Source organism: Hemicordylus capensis, chromosome 1, assembly GCF_027244095.1.
Source record: "Hemicordylus capensis ecotype Gifberg chromosome 1, rHemCap1.1.pri, whole genome shotgun sequence".
NCBI classification, from domain to species: Eukaryota; Metazoa; Chordata; class Lepidosauria; order Squamata; family Cordylidae; genus Hemicordylus; species Hemicordylus capensis.
The window spans coordinates 408,763,567-408,791,519 of NC_069657.1; the positions used below are offsets into that span (position 1 = coordinate 408,763,567).

The 27,953-nt window shown below is 40.9% G+C and overlaps 1 protein-coding gene and 1 long non-coding RNA gene across 2 annotated transcripts in view; one reads left to right on the forward strand and one right to left on the reverse strand.

Moving 5' to 3' along the window:
* The window catches only part of PARP1 (poly(ADP-ribose) polymerase 1), a 72,389-nt gene that overhangs the window by 24,420 nt on the left and 20,016 nt on the right, over positions 1 to 27,953 (forward strand). Inside the window, exons 6-12 of the mRNA XM_053307209.1 lie at positions 10,398 to 10,514; positions 11,714 to 11,911; positions 12,161 to 12,302; positions 15,223 to 15,363; positions 17,625 to 17,867; positions 21,540 to 21,608; positions 24,505 to 24,637. Coding sequence (XP_053163184.1) covers positions 10,398 to 10,514; positions 11,714 to 11,911; positions 12,161 to 12,302; positions 15,223 to 15,363; positions 17,625 to 17,867; positions 21,540 to 21,608; positions 24,505 to 24,637 — 1,043 coding nt within the window. The remainder of the gene's footprint in view (positions 1 to 10,397; positions 10,515 to 11,713; positions 11,912 to 12,160; positions 12,303 to 15,222; positions 15,364 to 17,624; positions 17,868 to 21,539; positions 21,609 to 24,504; positions 24,638 to 27,953) is intronic.
* Positions 5 to 7,629, reverse strand: LOC128349913 (uncharacterized). The gene is made up of 3 exons (XR_008319062.1): positions 7,566 to 7,629; positions 1,105 to 1,296; positions 5 to 783 (listed from the first exon to the last, which is right to left on the reverse strand). It is a non-coding gene; the product is annotated as an uncharacterized LOC128349913 (long non-coding RNA).

Genomic DNA, 27,953 nt, shown 5'->3' on the forward strand with positions numbered 1-27,953 from the left:
GAGAGAGAAGCAGCATTTCCGAAGCGCAGAGATGTTGTTTGGAGCCCAGGTTTAATATAAATTCTGCATGACATCTGAACCAGCCCTGATTGATTTTCAGTTGGAAATTCACTGCTTCTTATTAATTAAAGCTTGAGTGGAGTATTTCTGGGTTCAGAGGCATCATTGGAGCTGTTGATTTTATTAATTGATGATGAAGTGATTACTGTAGAACTATCAGGAAACTTCCAGTAATGGAGACACTGCATTTGGTTCTTTAGCATTATCTAAGTCTCCTGCTGGATGTAAAATTTAATACATTAAGTCATGTACTTTTTTTCTCTTAATAGTTCTACATAAGAGGGAGGCTATGGTACTTTTATACCAGATTTGTACAACTTGTGCCCTAACTGAGGCCCAGCAACCCTCCTATTTTTGCTATATTAGGCAGGCAGCCCAGAGAATATTTGACCACTGGTGGGCTCTGTTTTGGCTTTGCTGCAGGCCTATCTAGAAGTTGGGAAAGCAGCATGATTAAATCAAAAAAAGATTGTGAGGAGCTCCAAAAGGATCTCTAAACTATGTGATTGATGATAGTCACCAGCTTGAGTGCCTTTAAAAGGGGCTTAGACAAATTCCTGGAGGACAGGTCTATCAATGGCTACTAGTCTTGATGGCTATCGGCTACCTCCAGGTTTAGAGGCAAGATTGGCTTTCTTTCTTTGAAGAGGTGGTTGCAAGATGCTCTAGTTGGACAACAGGATCTGGCTCCATCAGATACAAGCCTGTTAGCTGGCCTGTAAACTTGGAGAAGGAGAAGGCATTGCCATCAGAGCCAAAGGAAGAGGCATCCTCAAAAAGTGCCCTGGAAACTGTTTACATTAAGGCCTCCTCTTTGGGTAGGTTCTCATGATCAAAAAAAGCATGATTGGAAAATACCAGATGCAGCAGAGCAACAGCAGGAGATGGGGTATACCTTCATGGCTTCTGCTGGCCCTGATCCAGCAAGGCCCTTGTTACATTACATTCTTATGTTATGATTGGTGAAAACATTCATAGACTTGGCCAGTTGCACCCACCTCCCTCCCACTGGTCAGCAAACTTACATTTAAAACAATTGCTTACCATTCTACTGGCAAGGAACCTTTTGCTTCTATCCTCCTCCCCTTGCCAAATGCGGGAATAGGCAATTAAATGTTGCAAAAAGAAGTTGAAATGCTATCTGAAATGTGCCAGTCTTTTTTTATTCAGCCTGCAGCTTTCCCCTTTGCATTTCATCTAGCTGTCCAGAGAGGAAAAGTGGTGCCTCAGCAGCTCCTATGGAAGGCCAAGTTTGAAAGCGATCAAGCAGACTGGAAGGCATTGCTGTGCAGTCTAATAACCAGTTACAAATAATGAGCTCCATTCCTCTGCAGACTTCCTCCCCTCCCACTGTACAACCTGACAAAAGATCACTCAGGATTGCTCTAATGCTTGGAAGGACCACCATTTTCCTAAAATGTCCTGTATGTGCAATAATCATCACATGGGTCCCAGAGATGAAGAAATACAGTACAGATAATTTTAATGGTCAAGAGATGAAGGCATTCTCTCCTGCTGTTGCTTTCCTGCAGTGGGTATTCAGAGGCATCATGCTTCTGAGCCTGGAGGTAGCCTATTGCCTTCAGACTAGTAGTCATTGATAGACCTCATTGAGGCATACCTTCATCGCTTGCCTGTGGGCTTCTCAGAAGCATCTGGTGGGCCACTGGAATATAGAATGCTGGACTAGATAGGCAGTGGGCATGATCCAGCAGAGCTCTTCTTATGTATCTTACCCCAACAGAAGTTGGCCTACTAAAATTGTCTGTTCTGTATTTCATCATCTCTGGGACCCATGTGATGATTATTGCCCATTTAGGGAAAAGGTGGTCTTTTCGAGCATTGAAGTAATCCCCTTAGCCTGATTGTCAGCTTGGTATAGAATACGTAGGCACATGATATATATTTGTATGGCATTAAACCCTCCAGCTCTTTTTTTAAAAACAAAAAACCCCATTAACTAGGATCCCTGGGATTGCATAGTTTATGGCTGGCATGAAACTGCCACTGTCATTTGACTGAAAGCCAAATGGCTCCAAGAGCATAGAAACCAGACTGAGATGGAACAAATGTGAAAGTGGTGTTCTCATTTTTCTGGAGTGCTTCATTGGCTTCTTATTTATTTATCAATCAAATTTGTATTCCGCCCCAAACTTTCGTCTCTGTAATCCTGCTATTAGCCGCTCCTTTCTCAGGAGTTGTGAGATGAAGTGATCTGCTGCTTATGGGAGTGGCAGTGGGGAGAAAAACTGCTTCTTTTCTCCCCATTATTGGGAAATCACTATATCCCTAGCTAACTTTATGCCATAGAGAAATGGGTTTTCCTAATGGAAAGCCCAGGCTCTGAAGCTGAGATATGCAACCGTTCCCATATTTTTTCTGCATGCTGTTTCTTAAAGGAAGATAACTGAGCATAGCATCTTGGTATCCCAGCAATGTAAAAAGAGAGAAAATAGGGTCATTTTAGTTAAGAGGCATTTATAATCTCAGAGCTGCTGAGCAATGATGCATTGTGTACAAATACCAGGGTACAAATCAATCATATCACGAAATAGACCATAAGTATGCATAAGTTGTCATACTTTCCCATTAAAGGATCCTTTTTGAAGCAGCTCTTTCCTAAGTGCTGTATTTTGAAGGTAAAACCTATACTTATATATGCGTGGTGTGATTTGTGTTTAGGTACCTAATTACAAAATGTTATAAAAAGTAGTCCTCAGTGAGTTTGTTCAAAGTTATGCCTTTAATGTGGTATCCAGATGCGATGTTGCTTTCCATGACTTACCTGAGCTAGTACAGATAGTGAGAACAGAGGTATGATGGACAGTGAACTTTGCCACTTGGGGTGCTTCAAAGAATAAGCTGTATGTCCAAGAGGGAGAGAGTACCACTATCACATTATCTGCTAGTCTCTGATTCCTATGCTAAAATTCAGTTTTGGGCTCTGTGATCATACACTCCAGATGATTTGAATTTATTATTTGCAAATATCAGTAGATAGCTTTTATAACTGAATGAAATTGCGAATTTTGAACTTTCCCCATGTTTGATAGTGTGAAACCCAGTCGGTAGAATGTGGTTTTGGATCCTGCTTAAAGTTGCCGTCACAGTGGAATTTGTAGTTTTTCCTGAGTTTCTCTGTCTTATCATGCTGTTGACAACTTTCAGACTGACGTCTTTAGGAGAATCCAAATGGATCCTTCTGTATTATACATATGGATATTTTTGGATAAACTTCTGTGGGTTGCAAGATAGTTGGTTTTTTGTGTTTAGCTCACAGGAGCCTTTTGCCTTTGATCAAGCCTCCTTAAAGTGGAAAACTTAAGCTTTCTGTAAAGATCCTGTAACTATTTGTGAGACTGTAGTTGTGAATGAGTTGTGTTAAGGGGGAATCACAGGTGGCATGTGCCTACACCCCCATGCCTACTCCCCAGCCCCCAATCGCATCTTTCTTTCTCTCCTTCCAGTGCTGCCTGCTGCCCTGCAATCCTTGGCAGAGGCTGTGTCCAGGTTGGAGATGGGGTACTCTTTCTGAAGCACTTTCCTTGGTTCTTCAGGGTTTTTTCCCCTACATGTTGGAGAGAGGGAAGGATGAATTAAGCTTGTACTGCTGCTCTGGCAAGTCACATCCTTAGTCCAGATGACGGGGCCTGGGTATTTCAACAGCTGGGATTACATAGTTCTCAAACTACTGATCAACAGAAGTACTGTTGACTGCTATTTGGAGCACCAGTTGATGGGAAGAAAACAGTAGTTGTGTGAAGTTTTACATCGCGTTGTAGTAGTTGTGAAACTTCTAGCAGAGAGAGGGTTAGATTTTCGTGGGAGTAACGAGACTATTGGTTCACTGGTTAATGGTAATTTTCTTGAACTTCTAGAAGCAATAGCAAAATTTGACCCTGTTCTGGTAAAGCACATCCAAGACTTTGGTAATAGTGGACAAGGCAAGACAGGATATCTTTCTTCAACCATTGTTGAAGAATTATTTGAACTCGTAGCGAAGGAGGCAACAAAATATGTTGTCAAAGAAATTTCATGTTCTAAGTATTGCTCTGTTTTAGTTGATTCAATACCAGATTTATCCCATGTTGATCAGTTGAGTGTTTCAGTTGAGTGTTACTGTGCAGTATGTGTTGAATGGCAGACCCACCAAGCACTTTCTCACATTTTTACCAATTAAAACTTATAAGGCTGAAGACCTCACACATCACTTACTGGAGTGTTTGATGTCAGAAAAAAATTATGATCTGGATTGCCATTGTCAGACTTAGGATAATATGAGCAACATGGCTAGAAAAGACTCTGAAGTGCAAGCAAGACTGAAGGAATGTAACCCACTGGTTGTGTTTGCCCAGCACATTCTTTGCATCTTGTTGGGACAAATGCTGTGGATCACTGTGTAGAAGCTGTGCACTTTTTTTGTTTCCTGGAAACAAAAATTATCTACCCATAATTGGTCTGTTTTAATAAAACATCTGTGGGGAAGAGACTCAATTGGAAGTCTCTCTCAGGAACAAGATGGTGTGTTCATGCAGATGCAACTGTAGCCTTATCCAAAGGATACAAAAACATTCAAGAGGCCTGTGATGAAAATGCTGATGACAAAGAACAAACTGCAGCTACAAGATAGGAGGCTGACTCCTTGTCCCAGACAATGGAGTTGCTGGAAACAATATTCCTCTGTCATTTATGGAACACCATTCATTCTCAATTTAGTCCAAAAAGCAAATTGCTGCAATCTACAACCATTGATCCCAATGGTTTTGTTAAGAGTCCCTTGTTCACTTCTTAAATGTACAGCGTGTAAGTTTTGATAACTTTGAAAGGGAATCAGAAACAACATGTGGCACATCAGACTACAAGGTAGCTTGCATAGGAAGGAAAAAAGAAAATGTGGATAATGAAGGCTCAGAAGGAACTGTATTATCTGCCAGAGAGAAATTCTGCATGGAGACATACTTGTATGTAATTGATTGCCTTAAAATGGCTTTGAATGACAGGATTGCTGCATACACCATTAAATACAATCATTTCAAAGTTGTGATCAGTTTTTGCGCAATGACAGAAAGAAAAATAATGGAAGATGCGGCCATCAAATTAACTGAGCATTATCCACAGGATCTAAAGGGAGAAGCGTACCCTCAAGAAATGATTCAGTTTCTACAGTTTGCCAAAAGAAGAGGGTGTTGTACACTATCATTGCAAGCTTTTCTATGAACAGGAGATTGAGGATGGTTTTCCTAATATGTCTGCTTCTCTAAGAATGTAACTTTGCTTACTGGTCACAAAATGCTCAGGAGAGGGTTCATCCAGCAAATTAACGTTTATAAAGGATAGGCTACAATCAACAATGCAGAATGCTTGGTTAAAATCACTTGTGCTGCTGAGGACTGAGAGAGAACTGGTGCACAAAATCTTTTACTTTGCCAATGTTAAAATAAGAAAGCATGACCCTTGTTAGATATTTACATAGACTACCTTTCCTAAAACAACATAACCTATGTCTCTTGAAAAATTAAAGTGAAATACACATTTCTGTATGTTTGTAGTTTATTTACGGAACATATAATTCTTATTACACTAACCTAACACACACAATTTACACACATTTCAATTAGTATGGTTTTTGCAATTGTTCTGTGCAAAAACATTTGCTGGCCATGTGGACAAGACCACAAGCATCCCGTTTTGTGTCCTGGACCTACCCCACCCCCACAAACCTTAATCCAGCCCCAAATGTAATATATTGGCTAATGAAGTGCAGAATAATGGGGAAGTGGTTGCAAAAAATGACTTGATGCCCATATTGTTCTCAGGCAGAAGGATCAGCTACCTTCTTCTGGAGAGATTCAAAATGTTATCTGTATTGAGATCCAGCAGTATTTTTAGTAGGTGAATTGGTTAAAAGCAAGGCAGGAACTGGACTAAACCTTTGATAGACTTTAACTGCTGACTACCGTATTAGTAATTGCATTGTGTTTTTATCTTTTTCTTCCTTACCTTTTTTCTTGGAAGCTTTTGCAATAACCTTATTTTTGAGCTTGTCATACATATGCAGCTGTGAAAATGTAATATATCTCAGAAAATGCAGAAAGAGTGTTAATTGGGGTTGATACAAAATTAAAGAAAAATGCATTTCTTTAAAAATGCATTTTTAAAGAATTTTGTGTTTAAAGAAAAATAAGCTTTCCTGATCATTTATTGTAATCTTCCTGGGCCGCTATTACAACTCAGGCTATTGGCATCTATTCCATTAGTCCATATAATGTTGCAGATGAAAATACTTTATGCACAGCCTTGCTGTGTAGCTTGTAATCCAGTTGTCTCTATCATTTTGCAATTCCCATATGAAACCCCCATGTTTGAGATTCTTGGGAGAGAAAAATGAAGGATCAGCACCAAAAAGTAGAGGCAAAACAGGAAAGAAGTGTGCTGGAGGAACAGACTCCTACTTAGACATTATGTTGCACATGCATTCAGTGTCTGTACACGTTTTTGTGTGAGTGACTGTATTTGAATTAATTTAGAAGTGAACCTTGGTACAGACTTCTCAGATGCATGGTACAGATAGGATGTATACTGCTGTACCTGTGTTCAATATAACACGTACCTATGTACAGATCTGTATCTGTTCTGTACATTTGTATGAGTGTTGAACCCAGGGGCGTAGCAAGGTTGGAGTGGGCCCAGAGACAAGATTTTAAAATGGGGCCCCCCCACTCAAAGTCCAGGGCCTCCGCACACCCCAGGCCCCCAAGGATTTAAGTCTGATATTCCAAAATAAGTATGCTGCCTGGAAATACATTTCACTGAATACACACACGCACACGTCACAATATATAGTTATATACATTGAGTACTATACATTTGTTTTACTTTTAATGCCTAGAACACACTAGAAAGATGAATGATTAAAATGGCCCCCTCACTGCAGATTAGCCAAGGAGACTTTCAACCATGCAGGGTGAGCCTATGTTTGTTTTCTCAGAATTCTGAACAAATTCAGTCAAGTTTGATTCCAGGAGATTTTTCACAGGAGGCTTTTAAAGCCCTTTAACACACCTCTCCTCTGGAATAGAGGTGCTGCATTCACATGTTGGCCAGATTTACCCTGAAGTCCCTGCAAGTTATTGGGGAGCAGTTCACACACAAGAAAAATAAAATAAAAGCACCACACATGCTTCACAATTCTCACTCAGACCTTCTGGGTTGCAAAACAACTTGAACATAAGTGCATTTATAAATATATGAATGAATGAATAAAATAAATATAATACTGTTTCTTCCAGAAGTTTTTGTAATTTTCTGCCATGAAACAAGCCACTTATAGGACTTTTTAGATAGTTTTTTTTTAAGCCAGCAAATTTTCCAAGCTGTTTAAAAATAAATAAATAGAGACTTCTCAGTCCCTCCCCCCCATATCAAAGCCCTATGGCAAGCAGATCCCTATATATCCGGGTGGGGGGGGTTGGGAAGGTAACCACAAAAAGGAGTTCACACTCTACCTGGCAGCAGGGGGTCTTCTGCTGCAGAGAACAGTGGAGGCCTCTCTGGCTGCCTCCTCCTTCCTGGCTGGCTTGGGCCCTACTGGAGTTCAGGCTTCACAGAGGCCTACACCAGACCTCCGTGGAAGCCCCGCCCACCCGCCGATCAGCTGAGAGGCGGCAGAAAAGGAGCTCTTTGCAGCTTGTCTGCTGCTCGATTGCCGGCCAGCAGAACAAGCAGGAGAGACGGCGAACAGGGCAAGTGGCTGAGGGGCCTTGGGGCTGGGCAGGGGGCAATGGGGAGTCACGTGAGGTGCCTCTGGGGGGCCCCTCCAGGCAGTGGGGCCCCCAGACAACTGTCTCCCCTTGCCCTATCATTGTTACGCGCCTGGTTGAACCTAATGTGTGGATTGGGTTCAGTTTGCAATTCACATTTGAAACCTTCTTCAGGGGCAGCTTTCCTTATACAATCACTGTTTTCCTGGCTATTATTATTACTTTATTATTATTATTTTTACATTTATCCCACTCTTCCTCCAAGGAGCCCAGAGCGGTGTACTACATACTTGAGTTTCTCTTTCACAACAACCCTGTGAAGTAGGTTAGGCTGAGAGAGACGTGACTGGCCCAGAGTCACCCAGCAAGTTTCATGGCTGAATGGGGATTTGAACTCGGCGCTCCCCGGTCCTAGTCCAGCACTCTAACCACTACACCACTCTGGCTCCACCATTCCACTTCCACTTATTGAAAGTTCCTCCATTCCTGCTTGGTTCTCCTCCCCCCCCCCCCCCGGATGTTCTTGGGAACAAAACTTTGTGTGCTCATAATACAAAACTTTTTGCCCTCCTATGGAATTAGATACTTTGTAGATTGGCAAGATAACTTCCATTGGATCAGTCATGTTCACAAGAGTTGAATTACAAAGAAAAAGGTCTGCTGTTTGATATGTCAAAAGGCATTATTGCTTTGGATCATTTGTCTGGGCTCTGATTCACACAAGCAATTGTATGACTACTGCTTGTATAAATCAGAACTAACTCGTTTTAAGATTCTCTCTGATAATACCATCCTCCTTCTGAAGCTTGATAATGATGGCTGTAGCCTGTCTGGTCTGTGTTTGCATGATATTCTAAGCTTTATTAAGAGTTTCATAAGACTGTTCTGACTTAACATACAACATGGAAAGTAGAAGTTCATGTGTACACTGTAGGAACCACCCCAATGCTTTTTGTTTCAGCATACATTGCATAAGAGGAATTTCCCACATGACTTAGGCTTAGTTCTCATTGAGGAGGTAAACCTCTCTCTGGACTATACAACTTCAGATTGCTGGTGAATGCCCCTCCACACACACAAGTTTCTTTCATATAGAAAGCTAGGTATTGGGAAGAAGGTTCTTGCTTAGAAAACCAGCATGTCCGAGAAGAATGCTTTTCTGTGATAAATAGTTCTCTGTTTGGAGAGAGGGTTTTTTGTTTTTTGTTTTTGTTTTTTAATGGAGATGAGTTTAGTCATATGTGCTGCCACCCGCAGTCTGCCATGGCACAGCTCGGACCCAGGTTTACTACTGTAGTGTAATAAGGGGGTCCTGTTATAATTTCTGCAGTGTGATGAATAATGTACATACTTGACCTTGACCTTGTTTCATACTTGACCTTGTTTCATGCACCTCTGTTTTCTGAGTTTTGCATGTGCAAGATCACATCTTATATTTTCATTACATAGTAGTCCTGCTTGAACACTGTATTCAGCGCATGTATTATTATTATTTTTATTATTCACACATTATGTTCAATGCACACAGAGTAGTACACTTTCTGTCTGTGCCCTGTATTTGAGGGAGTCTGTATCCAGGTTAGTTTTTTAAAAAATGAACACATGTATAGTCATTCATACAAAAACATGACCTGTGCACAGACACTTGTATGCCATACAATGTCAAGTCTGAATAGGGCTAATGTGGCCCTGAGGGCTGGGGGGGAAATCATGAGAGCAGATTTTTGTGGGGCAGCGGGGAGAGTGGGTCAGGAAAAGATGCCACTTTTCTCTCTTGCACAAGAGGAAGAGCCCCACTTGTCGTAGTACTAATCTGGATGTTTCCCAAGCCCTATTCACATATGATGTTCAATATGCTTAACTGTATCTGTATGGTGTACATAAGTACAGATCTAGATGCACCTATACATATTCACACATTTTTCAAGGACAGTACATACAGTACGAGTAAGAAAGAAAAAGCTCTGATGGATCAGGCCAGAGGCACATCTAGTCCAGTATCTGGCTTCATGCAGTGGCCAACCATGTGCCATCTGTGAAGCTCTCAAGTGGGGCAAGTACAATAATATACTTTCTGTATGTATTACTACTACTATACTACTATTCTATATGCTGCTTTTCACCCATCGTTCTCAAAGTGAATTACACAGAAAAATAATTTGCTCTGGTTTAATGGGGCATATACCCAGTTTCACTTTGAGTGACTTGTACATGCATTTCTCTTACACCAGTGGTTCACAACCTGTGGACCTCCCAGATGTTGCTTAACTACAACTTCCATCATCCCCAACCACAATAAATTGTAGCTGGGAATGATGCGAGTTGTAATTCAGCAGGTAATCTCAACAGGTTGGGAACCTTTGTCTTACCAAACATGTATATGTGTACAGACACCTGTATGCATGTATGACATAGTAATCTGAAAGCAGGCAACATTGCTTATCATGCCTGTCACTATGACATAGTAATCTGAAAGCAGACAACATTGCTTATCATGCCTGTCACCCCTACAGTTCTTGAACAGTTTCCATTTAAAAAAACAACAACTCAGCTAAGACTGCCATTTTGCATCTGCAGGATCAGACAGAGTTGATTTGGAACATCAAAGATGAGTTGAAGAAAGCCTGTTCTACTAATGACTTAAAAGAGCTCCTGATAGCCAACAAACAGGAAGTTCCTTCTGGAGAATCTGCGGTGAGTTGGAGTCTACTCTAGTTAACATTTGATTGTACGCTCACATTCTCTGAGAGCTAATGTACCTTGTGAATTAGTTGAATTGAAACATAACATGTGAATTTCTGGAGTGAATGCCTAGTCTAACAGCCTCAAGAGGAACACGGTTGGCCACTTACAGATGATGAGGTTGAATTTTGTTTTACTGTTCCAGTTAAAGTATTCAACTGCTGTTGAGCATAGATGTAATGGTATGGGGTGTGGGATATAAAAATTGTGATGATGATCAACAGCATACACAAGAATAGTCTGCTGTGGGTTTTTCTAAGAACTGAAAGGCAAAAAAAAAAAAATGGTTTTAATAAATAATGCCAGCATATATATCTTTCATGTATCAGCAGCTGTGGAAAAGACTGGAGACAAGAAATGAACCAGATTTCTAGAATATTATGCAACAGAGAAAGGAGATGCTGCACTTTACTACTTGATTCCTTCTCTGATGAGAAAAAGTGGACTTCTTTAAAACACAGATTTTTAAATTTTAAACTGGAGTAGATTATGTTTGAAAACATAACTGAAGCTTTAAATGTTTCAGCCATAATGTGTTCTTTTTAAAATGGTTTTAAAATGAAACTTGAATTCAGTGCATATCAGATAATGTGTTAAAACTGAACATTACCTTCTTGTTGAAGTTTTGTTTTCTATGTCAAAACAGAACTGTGGGGAAAGCATGTTCACCACTTTTACCAGGAGTTGCTACAACCTATGTATTGTAGGCATGTTCCCACCACACCAACAGTGTGATGTGTGATACAGACAATACATCAACCAATTATACTTGGGATTCTTCTGCAAAATACATCTTGTGTTGCATTTTAGGCATGTTTTTCACACTTTCCCCATTATTCCTGCTGAGGGGCTGTGTAGTAATTGGGCCCTTGATACAGATATTTGTGTATACTGACTTCCAGTAAATCAGTGTCACAGATTGTAATATTTGAATCCAGCAACTTCTTTTTAAAAGGTGTGATTTTGATGCTCTTGTTCCTTTGCCCCCTGAATCTCAAATCTAGAAAGATGCCTGCACAGGTCATCTTGCCACAGAATAAAGGTTGAAGAAGCCTAGGATACCCTATGGATATGTGAACGTGTCACTGGGTATCATGCAATAAATGCTTCCACTTCTCTGACCTGACTCTCCTGCCTTTTCATTGTTTTAGATCTTGGACCGGGTTGCAGATGGTATGGCCTTTGGGGCTCTGCTGCCCTGCGAGGAGTGCAAAGGGCAATTTGTGTTCAAGAGTGATTCTTACTACTGTACAGGATACATCACAGCATGGACCAAATGTGTTGCCAAGACACAGACTCCTAATAGGAAAGAATGGATAATCCCATTCAAAGGTTCAAAGGTGTCAAAGGTTGGTACTGCACTGGAAATCAATTATATCAAACAAGGTAAAGATCTGAAGTTTCTTGGGTGGAGGCATGTTTAAGGAGAAGAAACGCTTTGGCCCTACCTCTGCTCATTGCTTTTCTTCCACCCTCTTTATTTCAGCTCCATCCCTTCACAAAATCTAGTAATCTAACTTTGATCATTGAATTGGTCTCTGCTATTTCTTTTTTTGTGTTTGTGTTTAACTTTTCTTACATATGCTGCTGCAACCCAGGAGTTCCGGGAAATCACATATCTAAAGAAATTTAAGTTTAAAAAGCAGGATAGAGCATTCCCTCCAGAGGCTGCCTCTGCAAACTCAGTACCTCCTCTAGAAGTTTCTGTTCCAGTTACAGAGAACACAGCTGCACCAGCAGGTAATTGGACCAAAGACAGTGTTCATGCTAAAGAGAAACTGGTTTGGCAAAGAAAACATTCCGTAGTTTTTGTTTTTGTTTGCAAAGTGCAGGCATTACCAAGGAGTGAAATCCCCAACTCCTATTTAGTGAAAATGTTACTTATCAGACCATCCGAAGATCACACAATTTGAATCATACTTGCTCACTCCATGAAACCAAAATGCCTGTTTGGGTCTCTGGTTATAGCTAATTCAAGTGAACAGGCTGTGACATAACACAGTCCTGTCTCACTGCTTCACCTTGCATGTCATTTATGACGAATGGTGGCATATAAAATTTCTCTGAGCTTTTTAAACATCAGAGAAGAGCTTTTTAGTCTTTTCTCTGACACATAAGCTGTTCCTGTGAGGTTTGATTTTTGATATATGTGATATTTTCAAATAAGCAGCTCCTATATGGAATCAGAGGTCGTGCAGTATTGTGTCAGAGAATGCTCACTGAATCAGACTCTTGTTTGCTCTTGCACTTACCATAAAGGAGGATATTATTTCTATTTTCATTTAGTGAAGTTGCAAAGTGCTTTTCTGCCCTCTTTTAGTCCCTCCTATCTATCTATCTATCTATCTATCTGTCCATTGAAGATAGGGTGGTCCTGTTCAAAATCATTCAGTTGACTGATCTAGAATTTGAATCCAGATGTTAGTCTCCATATAACCAGGAGAACATGCTCCATCCCATGCTGATGAATATTTACTGTTTAGGATTATATTTGTTTCCTGTGCTTCATTTAAAGGAGGGGTTAGGGCAAAGTGCACAGGGTTTCCCCCCCGTCATTTAAAAAGTCTGAATCATCATGATGAAAAATAACAGATATTTTGAGACACATGTGAAATGCCAGTGTATAACCAAAGGTACATGCTTCATCCCATGCTGGTGAATATTTATTTAAAATATTTATATACCGCCCAAAACGTGTGTCTCTTATTTACTGATTAGAATTACATTTGTATCCTATGCTTCATTTAAAGGATCTCAGGGCAAAATGCATAAGTGTTTTGAATCATCATGATGAAAAATAACACAGATATTCTGAGAAACACTTATGAGATGTCAATGTTTACTGAGGTCAGGCAATATTTTAAACTCCAAAATATCCAAATTCTGTGCTAATCAAAATAGCACTGTCACATTATGCAAATTAACACTAGCTACATTATGCAAATAATTTTTCTTACTGTGAGCATTTTAACTCTTTAAAAGCAACCAAAGTTTAAGAGGATTTGTAAATAGCAAACTGTGATATTAGAAAGAACAGACCTGAATTTGACAGTGTTATAGGGTGTAAGTATTTTTACTATAGCTGCCACAATACTTATTTGAACTGGAGATAATTTTCTCTTCAGGAAACATGCAGATCAAATACTCACTCTCCCTCTCTCTCTCTCTTTCTCTGCAAATATGCTGACTTTGTGCAGACATATTCTCAGATTGCATGCCAAATTGCCTAAGTATTTTTAAAGCTTCTGTTAACCAGAAACAGTGCAGCAGAGGATGTATATTATTTATTTATTTATTTATTTATTTAGCATATTATTATACCGCCCAAAACCTACATCTCTGTGTGGTTTACAACAAGATAAAAACAACATTAAAACATTGGTTAAAACAAAAACAAGAAATTTAAAATGCAACAATTTAAAAATTTTAAAACAACGTTCTAAAACGGCATTAAAAACAATCAAAACAAAACAAAAAAGTATATCTAAATTCTCCTCTTCTGCCCCCAGACCAATTTTTGCAAATAGATTAGGATCATGCCTCTGATTATATATCTTCTTAAGAGAGAATGGTAAACACATTGGTCCCTAACCACAAAATCTGCTGATCATCTCGTTTGGCCTTTAGTAAGTCCATCCCTTGGATAGCTCAGGATACAAGTCTCTTGTTGCCTCTCTGCTGCCATCTGCCGACGTGTCAAAGAATAGTGGTAGTAACTGCTGTGCCTACTGCTTAATTTATCCACCTTTGCTTAGGAAAAGCTTCTCTGGTGAAGGCAGGGTAATGGACACTTAGTGTGGATGCTGTTCATAGCTTTTAAAAAAGAAGAACCTGATAGGGAGTCAAGCAAACAATGGTGTTACTGATGGCAATTAACTTTGTTGAATGGAAAGGCTTGTTTATTAAGAGATCTGGTGCCATGAAGGAGCATGTGGTGATTCTGATTAGTTGCATGTTATGTCCAGGCTTGGGTGTGTTCTGTAAATCTGCAAAAGTAAGTTGGTACTGAGTGTAAAATTCAGCATTTTGTGAGTTAAAACTTTCATTTTGGAGATCTCTACCCTTATAATTGGAAGTATAGACTTGCCGGTTTGTGGGCAATGCCTGTTTAAATCTCCAGAAAGTGATTGTGGGTGTGCAAACTTCCCACAAACTAAGTGGGGGTTCCGATCTTCCATAAGCTCCAAATGCATGCATAGGAAGTTGCCTTATACTGAGTCAGACGTTGGTCCATGTCGTTCATTATTGCCTACACTGACTGGCAGCAGCTTTCCAAGGTTTGAGGCATGAGTCTCTCCCAACTCTACCTGGGGATGCCATGCAAGCCCATGCTCTACCCACTCTGCTAGACTGCTACTATTCTGCCACATGCATCCTTCCATGGCATATACCTTAGGTTACCTTTCTGTGAAACCATGATTGATTTTGAACACAGGAAGATAATAGAGGTATTGCTCCCAAGAGCGACAGCTTGTTTGTATGTGCAGCTTGATGTTTGTAAGTTGGGGACTTACTTAATGTAATATATTATGGAGCTTTTGATGGATGTTTATAAGTTGCGGAGAGTCTGTATGTGCATGGTACATCGTTTTGCACACCTTTTTGTTTTCTTTGTATGAAAGATTACTCATGTAGTCTGCATTTTCACTTGATCATACAGATAAACCCTTATCTGGCATGATGATTTTGACCCTTGGGAAACTGTCAAAGAACAAGGATGAAATCAAGTCTGCTATTGAAGAACTTGGAGGAAAGGTGACATCTACTGTGAAGAAAGCTAACCTGTGCATCAGTTCACAAAGTGAGTGATCATCTTAATTGGTGTGATGGAGGAAACTCTCAATAGGGGAAGTACAGGGGCTAAACCAGAAAAGACATTAAATATCTGTTTTTCATATGCATCTTTACAGGTGTGTGTGGGGGGAAGGGTTTTGTATGTGGCTGCTGGGAGAAATCCAGATTATGACCAGTGGAAGTTTTCGCCCTCACTCCCCACGCCGTTGTTCCTACAAAAATCCCCCACTTACATTCCCAGAGCTGTTCTGGAAGCTCCTTTGGGGGTTGAAGAGCAGGATACCGAATAAATACCCTGAATAATTTCAATAAAATAATGTAATGGAAGATCAAAGGAATACACAGAACTTTCCGCTGGCCTTTGAAACAGTGATGTGTTGCATATAATATGAATTCCTTTAACCAATATAGCCTATACTTCAGGTTACACTGATAGCAATTTCTGTATGAAATAGATCACCCCGTTTCCTGCTCCTAGAACCCCCTTTTACCATGTAGGCTGGGAAAGACTCATGCCTTGGATCTTGGAAGGCCACTGCCAGTCAGTGTAGGCAATACTGAACTAGATGGACCAATGTCTGACTCAGTATAAGGCAACTTCCTATGCTTTGCATGCATTTGAAGCATATGGAAGACTGGAGTCCCCACTCTATGGGAAGTTTACACACCCACAGTCAATTTCCAATTTCTGGAGTTCCTTTTTTCACTTTTTATTGGCAAGTCTTTGGTTTTTGCTAGTGTGCTGACCCTAATCAGTACAATACTACATTCATTTGGCTGATATTTTAAAAATCTGATCTTTTTCCATTTAAAAATTAAGCACAAGAACAAGCATAAAATGTAGCTTTTCAGGGATATATTAAGTATGAAGTACAATTTGAATAGTGCTTTACAGCACTAGTGAAGAATGTGCGCCACATCATGAAAATGTTTGTGCTCATAAGGAGTGACTCTGTGTGGAGGTGTACAAAAACATATGCAATCAAGATGCCGCTGAAAACAGCCCTCCATTGTTGACTAATTATTGTGGAAATGTTTGAAAATGCCATGTGGATGGGGAGCATTGAGTTGTGAGTCTCCCGGCAGTTACAGAGGAGGAAGTACAATGTGAAAGTACTGGGACTCGCAACATGATGGCCCTGATCCATGTGGTAAATAACTTTAAATACTACTGTGAGGGAAAGATGGATCGCCTATCTTGACATCATTTTCGTGTACTTATAAAGCTAAAGCCCTATTTTCAGGCATTATATTGTATCTGCACTCACATGTGTATACACACATAGATTCAGATGTCTGTACACACATAGGAAGCTGCCTTATACGGAGTCAGGCAATGGATTCACTGAGCTCAGTACGTTCTGCACTGACTGGCAGTGGGCTCTCCAGGGTTTCAAACAGGAGTCTTTCCTAGCTCTACCTGGAGATACCAGACTTTGCATCTGGGATATTCTGCATGCAAAGCAGACACTCTACCAGTGAGTCATAGCTCCACCCCCCACGTGTTTTTGTGTGGATGGCTGTACCTGCATTCATTTTACCAAAGAGCTTGGGCACAGGCCCCCTGATATGCAGGATACAGATAGGAAGTATACTGCTATACCTGCGTTCAATATGTGGATAACTGTACCTGCATAGAGATCTCTACCTGTGTACACTGTACACCAATTGTACAAGTGTTGAACATAATGTGTGAATTAAGACTAATCTCCTACTGATTCAGAAGCTTTAGTTTGAGTATTGTCTGCTCCAACTGACAACCGCGCTCAGGGAGGAGAACTGGTCTTGTGGTAACAAGCATGACTTGTCCCCATAGCTAAGCAGGGCCTGCCCTGGTTGCATATGAATGGGAGACTAGAAGTGTGAGCACTGTAAGATATTCCCCTCAGGGGATGGAGCCGCTCTGGGAAGAGCAGAAGGTTCCAAGTTCCCTCCCTGGCATCTCCAAGGTAGGGCTGAGAGAGATTCCTGCCTGCAACCTTGGAGAAGCCTCTGCCAGTCTGTGTAGACAATACTGAGCTAGATGGACCAATGATCTGACTCAGTATATGGCAGCTTCCTATGTCCCTAAGTGTTTGTGACCAAGGATTTTTGAGATCCTTAGGCATGAGCTGGATTGAACCCGGACTTCATGCAGGCAAAGTATATCTTTTACTACTGAGCTGTGCGTTTCCCCATAGCAAAGGTGTGTTGTGTCTGGACCTTTAGACTCCTAAGGAAAATGACGCCATGCTGTTTCTTTTCTTTTCTCCATTTTTAATCTTCCAGAGGAAGTTGAGAAAATGAACAAGAAAATGGAAGAGGTGAAAGAGGCCCAGGTGCAGGTGGTCTCAGAAGAGTTCCTCCAAGATGTAAAATCCTCCAGCAAGGGCTTCCGGGAGCTTTTGCCGCTTCATGCTCTTTCTCCCTGGGGTGCAGAAGTAAAGCAAGAGCACAAAGAATTGTCTGTGGGAGGAAAATCCAGTGGACACTCAAACATGAAAAGTGCAGGAAAGAACAAGGAAGAGCAAGGTGAGGAAGATGTACATATGGCATCCTTGCCATGAGGCCTCGACTTTCTAAATAAATTCTGTAGCAGTTTAGTAGCGTTAAGTTCCCAAAGTACTTGATACACAAATAAGACTTGTATCAGGTCTACACAGTAGAATCTGAGGATGATAACATTGGACACATGCTTATTAAGTTCAAAGGAACTCTGTTGTGCGGAATTTTCAGAGTCCTGGGCATTTGCTTTCAACTTGTCAGTCAGTTTATTATTACAGTCTTCGATTACCTACAAAATAACAGGAGAGCTACATGAAAACGGCCTTGCTGGATTAGTCCAGCAACCGGTTTCCCATTGTGAAACAGATGCTTCTGGGAAGCCCACAGGCAAGAGGCAAGGACATGACCTCTCCCTTGCTGTTGCTCCTTGCAGCTGGTATTGAGAGGCATCTTGCCTCAGAGGCTGGAAGTGGCCCACAGAACATGAGACTAGTAGCCACTGATAGACAAATTCATGGAGGAAATGTCTAAGCCCCTTTTAAAGCCATCCAAGCTAGTGGCCATCACCACATCCCATGGCAAAGAATTCTGTATATTGATTACACACGATGTGAAAAAGTACTTCCTCTTGTCGGTCCGAAATTTCCCGACCTTCAGTTTCATGGGATGACCCATGGTTCTAGTGTTGTTGTGAGATAGAGAGAAAAATTTCTCTCTGTCCACTCTCTCTTCTCCATGCATCATTTTATACACCCTGATCATGTTTCCCCTTAGTCGCCTCTTTTCCAAACTAAAGAACCCCAGATGCTGTAGCCTAGCCTCATAAGGAATGTGATCCAGGCCCCTGATCATCTTGGTTGCCCTCTTCTGCACCTTTTCCAGTTCTAAAATATCCTTCTTAAGATGTGGTGACCAAAACTATATGCAGTACTCCAGGTGTGGCTGCATCCTAGATTTGTATAAGGCCATTATAATATTAGCATTTTTATTTTCATTCCCCTTCCTAATGATCCCTAGCATGGAATTTGCCCTTTTTACCACTGCCATGCAATGAGTCAGCACTTTCAATGAGCAGAGCTGTCCACCACGACCCCAAGGTCTCTCTCTTGATCAGGTACTGACGGCTCAGATCCCATCAGCATATATGTGAAGTTGCAAATTAACAAAACAACATTCATTCATTCATTCATTCATTTATTTGACTTATATACCACCCAAACTTTCGTCTCTGGGTGGTTAACAGTGACATAAAAACAATTAAATATAAAAGGTTAAAACAGTTTAACAGTTTTAAAACAGCATAAAATTAAAACCCACAGATTTAAAAAGCTGAAAAGGCTTGGGTGAAGAGATGGGTCTTCAAATGTTTTTTAAAAATAGTTAGAGATGGGGAGGATCGTATCTCAGCAGGGAGCGCATTCCAGCAACACTTTCAGATATATCTCCAAGCCCATGTACAGATTAACCTAATAAACATATATGACTATATATAATACAGATCAAGTATATTGATTATATATACATATGAAAAAAACTATAAAGTAAAATGAGATAATGACCCAACACACCCTGATGGAATCTTAATCGCTACCATGCAAAATTTAGCTACCTGATATGAAATATTAACATGTGATCGGAAAGAAGGTAAGTAACCTAAAACATATCCATATTATTGGGATATCTATTAATAAGGGGAATAATAAGTCTAAGACACAAGTTTTGGTAAAGGGAGCAATATAAAAGTACATGACTAATTGATTTGACATCCCCATCCTCACAAGGGCACAGGGGCTCCAAATATGGAATTTTCTGGAGCATACCCTCTAACACCACCAAAGGCAACACATACAACTGTGCCAGTGTTAGAGCCCTTCTATATGTTGGTAGTATCAAATTATACAAATAATTTGCTGGTCTAGCATCTCCAGTCTTTGCATATTTAGGTTCCAAACTTAAGTCTTTTTTCATGTTCCATATTAAATACACGCTGCTTGATTACTGATTTAGCATTATCGAAGCCCAATGGGATTAAATATTCCGGTGATAAACCATATGTCTTAAGCTTCTGAACAATAAAATTAGTCCAGTCAGAGGGGTATTTGGTGCTAAGGACCAAGTGGGCAAATCCTATTGGAAAGAATAGTGATATCTTTAACTTACACCACCTAGTGGCAGTTCCCAGCATTAGGGAGACCTGGGTCCAAATTTCAACTTGACCTTATAGCTTACTGGATGACCTTGAGCCAGTCACTGTGTCTCAGTCTAACCAACCTCACAAGGTTCTTATGAGAATTATGTGGAAGAGAACCACATACAGTATGCTTCCCTGAGTTCCTTGGAGGAAAGGCGGGGTGGCGGGGAGGAATCTGATAGTCTTTACATAAGAAGAGCCCTTCGTATGTAATCATCGGGCTCAAGGCCTATCTAGTCCAAGATCAGGCCCAAGGCCTATCTAGTCCAGCATCCTGTTTTCCGCAGTGGCCCACCAAACAAAAGCAAGAGATGAATGCATGCCCTTCTCTGGCTGCTTCTCCCCCTAATTCTGTTATTCAGAGGCATCCTGCCTCTGAGCCTGGAGGTAGTCTATAGGCATCAAGATTAATAGCCATTAATAGACCTCCATAAATTTGTCTAAGCCCCTTTTATTTATTTATATACTGCCCTTCCAAAAATGGCTCAGGGCGGCTTAAAGCCATCCAAGCTGGTGGCCTTCACCGCATCCTGTGGCAGACAATTCCATAAATCAATTATGTACTATGTTAAAAAGTACTTCCTTCTGTCAGTCCTAAATTTCATGACAATGAGTTTCAGGGGATGACCCCTGGTTTTAGTATTGTGAAATAATCTCTTTCTCTCCACTCTATTGATGATTTTACAAATTTAACTGGTAGGTGCAGAGAGGAGCATTTAGCCCATGGGTGGTCAACATGAGGCTCTCCAAGTGGTGTTGGGCTACAGTTCCTATCACCCCCAGTGATAATTGGAGATCCTCAGGTTTGGCACCCCGATTGAGTCTATATATTAAAAACACACACACCCAGAGGTATGGGGGCAAGTGGGTCACTTGTAATGTCCAAAGGACTCTTCCATTGGTTTTTGTATGCTTTTGCAGCTCTATTGCACAAAGAGCTAACCACATGCAATAGGTAGGATATTCTAGTGGATGGGAGTTCACATTTTTCCAGCAACAAAATTTTTTGGTGTGAAGTGCAACCAAAGCACTATCTTCATCCTTGTGTTGCCCGAGTACAAACCAAAGTTAAAAGAAACTCGTGTGTCATTTTTAGGAAAGCCTATTGGAACAGGTCTCAAAGAACATGGATCTTTTGTTAGGAACATACAAAGCTGCCTTATACCAAGTCAGAACCATTGGTCCATCTAGCTCAGTATTGTCTGCACTGACTGGGAGCAGCTCTCCAAGGTTTTAGGCAGGAGTCTCTCCCAGACCAACCTGGAGTTGCCAGGGAGTGAACCTGGAGCCTTCTGCATGCAAAGCAGATGCTCTTCCACTGAGCTATGGCCCCATCATGTAGTAGCTTGGGTTCTGTTGCTCAGGAACTAATGCACTGCATAGTTCTGTAGGGATAGCAGCAAATTACTTTCTTGGTTCAAAGGAACAAGCAGATACTCAAAGACTGTCTTTAAAATGCAAGTTAAGAACAACAACAACAAAACCCCACTTTTTTTCTCTTCTCCTAGGAACAAGCAAGTCTGAAAAGAAAATGAAGCTGACAGTTAAAGGAGGAGCTGCTGTGGACCCTGATTCAGGTAACTTCAGAAAAGTATATACTGTTGTATTGTACTGATGTGCATAGTACATCTCAATACAGTTGATATTTTGTCAGTGTGTGAACAAGCATCTTTTCATGATTTGGAGCCAAGACTGTGCTTAAGTTGAGATTTCACCATCTTAGGGATCTAGCTTATTTATGGCCTGCTTTGCTAAATCTTCTGCTATACCAAAATTGTATTCTGAAGCTTGCAGTGCCTTTTATTTATCACTGTCTCCTGTGTAGGCAACATTTTTACAAATTTCATACAGATTATTTTCATAATAAAAGGTGAAGCCTTTCTTTTTAATTGTAACACCACCTGTTGCTTTTTGGTGTAAAGAGATAAAGTTAGGATCCCAGGGGGCCACAACCAGTGTTCCCTCTAGCAGGGATTCCCAGATGTTAAGAACATAAGAAAAGCCCTACTGGATCAAGCCCAAGGCCCATCTAGTCCAGCATCATTCTTCACACAGTGGTCCACCAGATGTCCTTTCTGCTACTGCTACTCCCCTGCAACTGGTATTTAGAGGCACCTCACTTCTGAGGCGAGAGCTGGCCTATAGCCCTCAGACTAGTAGCCATTGATAGACCTGTCCTCCACAAATTTACCTAAGCTCCTCTTAAATCCATCCAGACTGTTGGCTGTCACCACATCTTGTGGCAGTTAATTCCATAGCTTGATTATATGTTGTGTGGGAAAGTACTTCCTTTTGTTGGTCCTAAATTTCTTGACAATCAGTTTCATGGGATGACCCCTGGTTCTAGTGTTGTGCGAGAGGAATTTCTCTCTATCCACTTTCTTCACACCATGCATGATTTTATAGACTTCAATCATGTCCCCACGGTCGTCTTTCCCACCACTAAACTACAAAGCCGCAGGTGTTGTAGTCTTGTCTCATAAGGAAGCTGCTCCAGGCCCCTGATCCTCTTGTCTGCAATGGCCTTTGGCTGGGGTTATGGGAGTTGTATTCAACAACATCTAGGAATCCCTGTTACAGGGAACACTGCCCACAACAGGAACTTTGGACAGTAAATCAACTGGTTGTGTGTCTAGAGAGAGTACAAAGGCATTTTTAGTCAAATGCCTCAACTTATATCATGGCACTTGGGAGACAGACTGAAAATGTGCATGAACTATTTGTCATACCTTTTGTGCTTGAATTTCCCCAACTGTCTGGCAACCTACAAGAAGGCTCTTGTGGCCTACTTGTGGCTCCTAGCTTGCCATTTAACAGCCTCCCTTCTGCATAATGCAGGGGTGAGTGTCTCTTGAAATACGTCTTGAGATTGGTCAAGCCTGTACTACCGCTTGCATGCCTCCCCCTCTGCCTCTACTGCGCAGTTACCTGGTGATACTAATTGATATGTGGAGGGTCCAGTTTATAGGTAGGGGACTGGGCTCTAGGGATACCAATAGTCCCTTATTAGCAGGGACATCCCTTATTTCAGTCCAAAGTTGTTTGTCCCTTACGGGATGTCCCTTACCTTATTTTCAGCTAAAGGGAAGAATCTATGGCTCAGATCAAAGCAGTTATTTTTGCTAATAATGAAATAAATAATGAGCTCCAACTCTTTTTCCCTTCTCATTCCTCACCAGAGTACTCTGTGGTTCTGGTGGGCTGCAGGCCTAGGGTTGCCAACAGTCTCATATTGGGGACATTAATAGCCATCCCTGATTGGCTAACTTAGCATTATCCAGGTATCGGGATCATGGAAATCATGCAAGCAATGACTACTAGATAGTGCTCAAGTGTGAAGAACAATGCGTCTCTTTCTAGAAAACAAAATTACATCACACTCAGTTTGGCTAACCATGGTTGTCTCAAGAAACAGAGGAGAAGCAGTCTAAGTCGTAACTTACACAGTAGTTTAAACTGAAAGTGGTAAACACACATACAGCACTCTGGCTCCCAATTACTCCCACACTTGTGTCCAGTATTAGGACAGTGGAATGTTGGCAACTCTACTGGGCTCAGCTGTGAGATCTCTTTCATATTCATGAGACTGTGACAAGTCTGTTCTCCAGGAGAATCTTTAGCACTTGTACAACTGTCTTCTGCTGTATATATGAAGCTGCCTTTATATGGAGTCGGATCATTGGTGCATTTAGTTCAGTATGTCTGCACTGGCTGGGCAGGGACTTCCCAGGGAGTCAGACTGGGCTCTTTCTTAGCCTTACCTAGGAGCAGTGATCCTTCTAAGACGTACGTGTGTGTGCATACTCACACGGTTTTTGATGTCCACTCAGTTAATTTTAGATCCCGCTCAGGTTGAATCTGGAAGGTCTCATTCTGAATGCATGTGCGCGCGTACTGCCTTGATACTGCCACCCAGAACAAAACTCATTCCGTACACAGATTAAAAAAACTGGAGAGAACACTGCCTAGGAGTACCAAATATTAAACCTAAATAAAGCAGCGGCTCTATCAATGAGCTGTGATCCCCTCCACTGTTCCCTCTAAGGCGTGTCCACATGTGCACGCTCACAAGTTTTTGGATGTCCACTGAGTTCATTTTAGATCCCGCTCAGGCTGAATCAGGAAGGCCCCATTCTTAATGCACATGCGCGCATACTGCCTTGATACTGCCACCCAGAACAAAACTCATTCTGCACAGAGATGAAAAAAAATAGAGGGACCACTGATCCTCTCCCCTTGTGCTGACTTCTCTGATCTTCTGAGACTGGCTGGTTTTGCTCTGTTTTGCATACTTTGTTTGCTTTATTGTCTTTAAAATGTGGGGGCGGGGGGCGGGCGGGTGTGATGAAATGATCTGTGTGAGATCTGGGGATGAGGGAATTTTTTTTCAGCTGTGTGTCTTGTGTTTAAATTAAAATAATAATCTGAACAAAATGTGTCTCCATGGGACTAGTCAATTGTCTGTCTTTACAGGCTTAGAAGATTCTGCTCATGTCTTTGAAAAAGGAGGTAAAATCTATAGTGCTACGCTTGGACTAGTGGATATTGTCAGGGGTACCAACTCCTATTACAAGCTCCAGCTGCTGGAAGATGATAGAGAAATCAGGTTGGCTTTGTAGACACTTCATTGCGAATTTATTTCAAGCTTCACTAATGTTTGAATTTGCCTTTACTGCAGTGGTTTTGTGAGATCTGAACAGAACTGCTCAAAATTAATCTTATTTTTCTTGCTCCTCATCCTTAAGCAGTTGTCCAGAGGGGGTGGTTGTGTCTTGTGTTGTAGCAAAAACCACAAGGTGTCTTTAGCAAGTCATTCTACCACTACACAGAACTTTCTTTATCTTTTTTTTACAGTAATTAGATCACTAATGGTATAGAAGCCACCTTAAGTGGCTCAGGGAAATGCTTGACTAACAAGCAGAAGGTTGCCGGTTGAAATCCTCACTGGTATGTTTCCCAGATTATGAGAAACATCTATATCGCGCAGCAGCGATATAGGAAGATGCTGAAAGGCATCATCTCCTACTGAGCAGGAGGAGGCAATGGTCAACCCCTCCTGTATTCTACCAAAGACAACCACAGGGCTCTGTGGGTGCCAGGAGTCCAAATCGACTTGACGGCACATTTTACCTTTACCTTTAGAAATAGAAATGTCACAGTTTGTACCACTTGCATTTCTTCTTTGATTTGCTCACTCTAGTTTTTGTTTACACAGTCAGACAGGTGTTATTGACTGGTTTGTTTTATCCAGACATCGAGTCCTTCCCAAGGACCTGGGATGCCAGAATTTTATTGTCAATGGTTATAGATATCGTCGCAGAATATAGGCTGTTCCCAGTAAAGCTGCTTTTTGTAATTGGCTGGTGGTGATTTCTGTGGCCCCTATGGTGTTGAGGTGCTCTTCAAGGTCTTTTGGAACTGCACCCAGGGCGCCAATTACCACTGGGATTATTGGGGTCTTTTTCTGCCACAGCCTTTCAATTTCAATTTGTAGATCTTTGTATTTGGTGATTTTTTTCTATTTCTTTTTCTTCTATTCTGCTATCCCCTGGTATTGCTATGTCGATTATTTTGACTTGTTTTTCTTTCTTCTCCACTACAGTTATATCTGGTGTATTGTGTGGCAGATGTTTGACTGTTTGTAGTCGGAAGTCCCATAATATTTTTACATCTTCATTTTCTTCAACTTTTTCAATTTTATGGTCCCACCAATTCTTGGCTACAGGTAGCTTGTATTTTTTGCAGATGTTCCAGTGTATCATCCCTGCTACCTTGTCATACCTTTGTTCGTAGTCAGTCTGTGCGATCTTCTTACAACAGCTGATTAGGTGGTCCACTGTTTCATCTGCTTCTTTACAAAGGCAGCACTTGCTGTTTGTTGTGGATTTTTCGACTTTTGCCCTTATTGCATTTGTTAGTGCCTGTTCTTGTGCAGCCAGTATTAAACCCTCTGTTTCTTTCTTCAAGTTGCCATTCTTAAGCCATTGCCAGGTCTTGCTGATGTCTGATTTTCCACTTATATTGTGCAAATATTGACCATGCAGGGGCTTATTTCTCCATTTTTCTGCTCGGTTCTTGACTTGTTCTTTCTTGTAGGCCTGCTTTCTTTCATTGGTGTTGAATAGTTTCTCATTATTGACCATTTGAAGTGCATCTTCTTCACTGTCCTTGATATATTCTTCAAGGCCTCTTTTCTCCTCCTCTACTGTTTGATGGACTTGCAGCATTCCTCTTCCACCTGAGCTGCAAGGGAGGTAGAGCCTATCTACATCACTGCGGGGGTGCAGAGCATGATTGATGATCATGATTTTACTGGTCTTACGATCTAGCGTCTCTAGCTCTGCCTGGGTCCAGTCTATTATTCCTGCAGTGTATCTGATAACAGGTATAGCCCAGGTGTTTATGGCTTGTATGGTGTTCCTGCCATTGAGTTTGGACTTGAGGATTTTTCTAACTCTCCTGATGTATTCACTTCCAATTTTTCTTTTAACTTCAGTGTGTGCGATGTTATCAGCCTGGAGAATGCCCAAGTATTTGTAAGGTTCTTTCTCTTCCAGGTTCTTGATCTTGCTTCCATTGGGCAGTTCTATTCCTTCTGTTTTTGTTATTTTTCCTCTGTTCATTATTAATGCAGCACACTTGTCTAGTCCAAACTCCATTGCTATATCGCTACTGAATATACGGACAGTGTTTAGCAGTGATTCGATTTCTGACTGGGACTTTCCATACAACTTCAGATCGTCCATGTACAGCAGATGGTTGATTTTACTGGATGTTTTAGATGTTTGGTATCCGAGACCTGTTTTGTTGAGTATTTGTGAAAGTGGGGTCATGGCGATTACAAACAACAGAGGGGATAGTGAGTCCCCTTGGAAAATGCCTCTTCTAATGCTAACCTGTCCAAGTGCCTCGCCATTGATTGTTAACTGTGTACTCCACATGCTCATTGCTTTTTAAAATAAGTATCTGAATGTTTTTGCTGACACCAGTTGTTTCTAAACATTTTAGTATCCATGTGTGAGGCAATGAATCGAAGGCTTTCTTGTAGTCAATCCATGCAACACTTAGATTTGTTTTTCTTCTCTTGCAGTTTTCTAAAATCATTTTGTCAATCAGCAGCTGGTCTTTTGTGCCTCTGGTGTTCAGGCAATTTCCTTTCTGTTCAACTGGAAGCTGTTTGTTAGTTAATAAGTGTTGCATCACTTCATCTGCTATTATTCCAGTTAATAATTTGAACATGGTTGGCAGGCAAGTTATCGGTCTATAATTACTTGGAACTGCACCTTTTGCTGGGTCTTTCATGATGAGATGAGTTTTCCCAGTTGTTAGCCATTGTTCAATATCACCGCCTTTCATAATGTGATTGAACTGTTTTGATAGTTGTTTATGAAGGCTTGTTAGGTGTTTAAGCCAAAAGCCATGCAGTTCATCGTCACCTGGCGCAGTCCAATTTTTAATTTTCTTTGCTCTTTCACTTATTAATTCTGGTGTTATTATTAGATCTTGCATTTGTTGGTTACATTTTTTGACCGCTTTCATCCAGCCTGCTTTTTTATTATAATCTATTGGATTGTCCCATAATTTCCGCCAGAATTGCACTGTTTCTTCTTTATTTGGTGTTTTTATGTTTCTTGCAGTTTCTCCTTCTATGCTTTGGTAGAAACGTCTCTGATTCAACTGGAATTGGAGATTCTGCCTGTGTTGTGTAATTCTGGCTTCATATCTGCTAATCTTCTTTGACACTGCTGTTATTTGCTGCTTTATTATTTCCAGGACTTCTCTAATTTTCCTTGAATCTAGGTGGTATTTTTGGATCAGATACTGTTTGGTGTTTTCATTCTTCAGCTTCTTGTCTTTCATATCTTTCAATTTACTAGCATCTGATCTAAGCCTGGAGATTTTATTTTCTAATCTAATCTTCC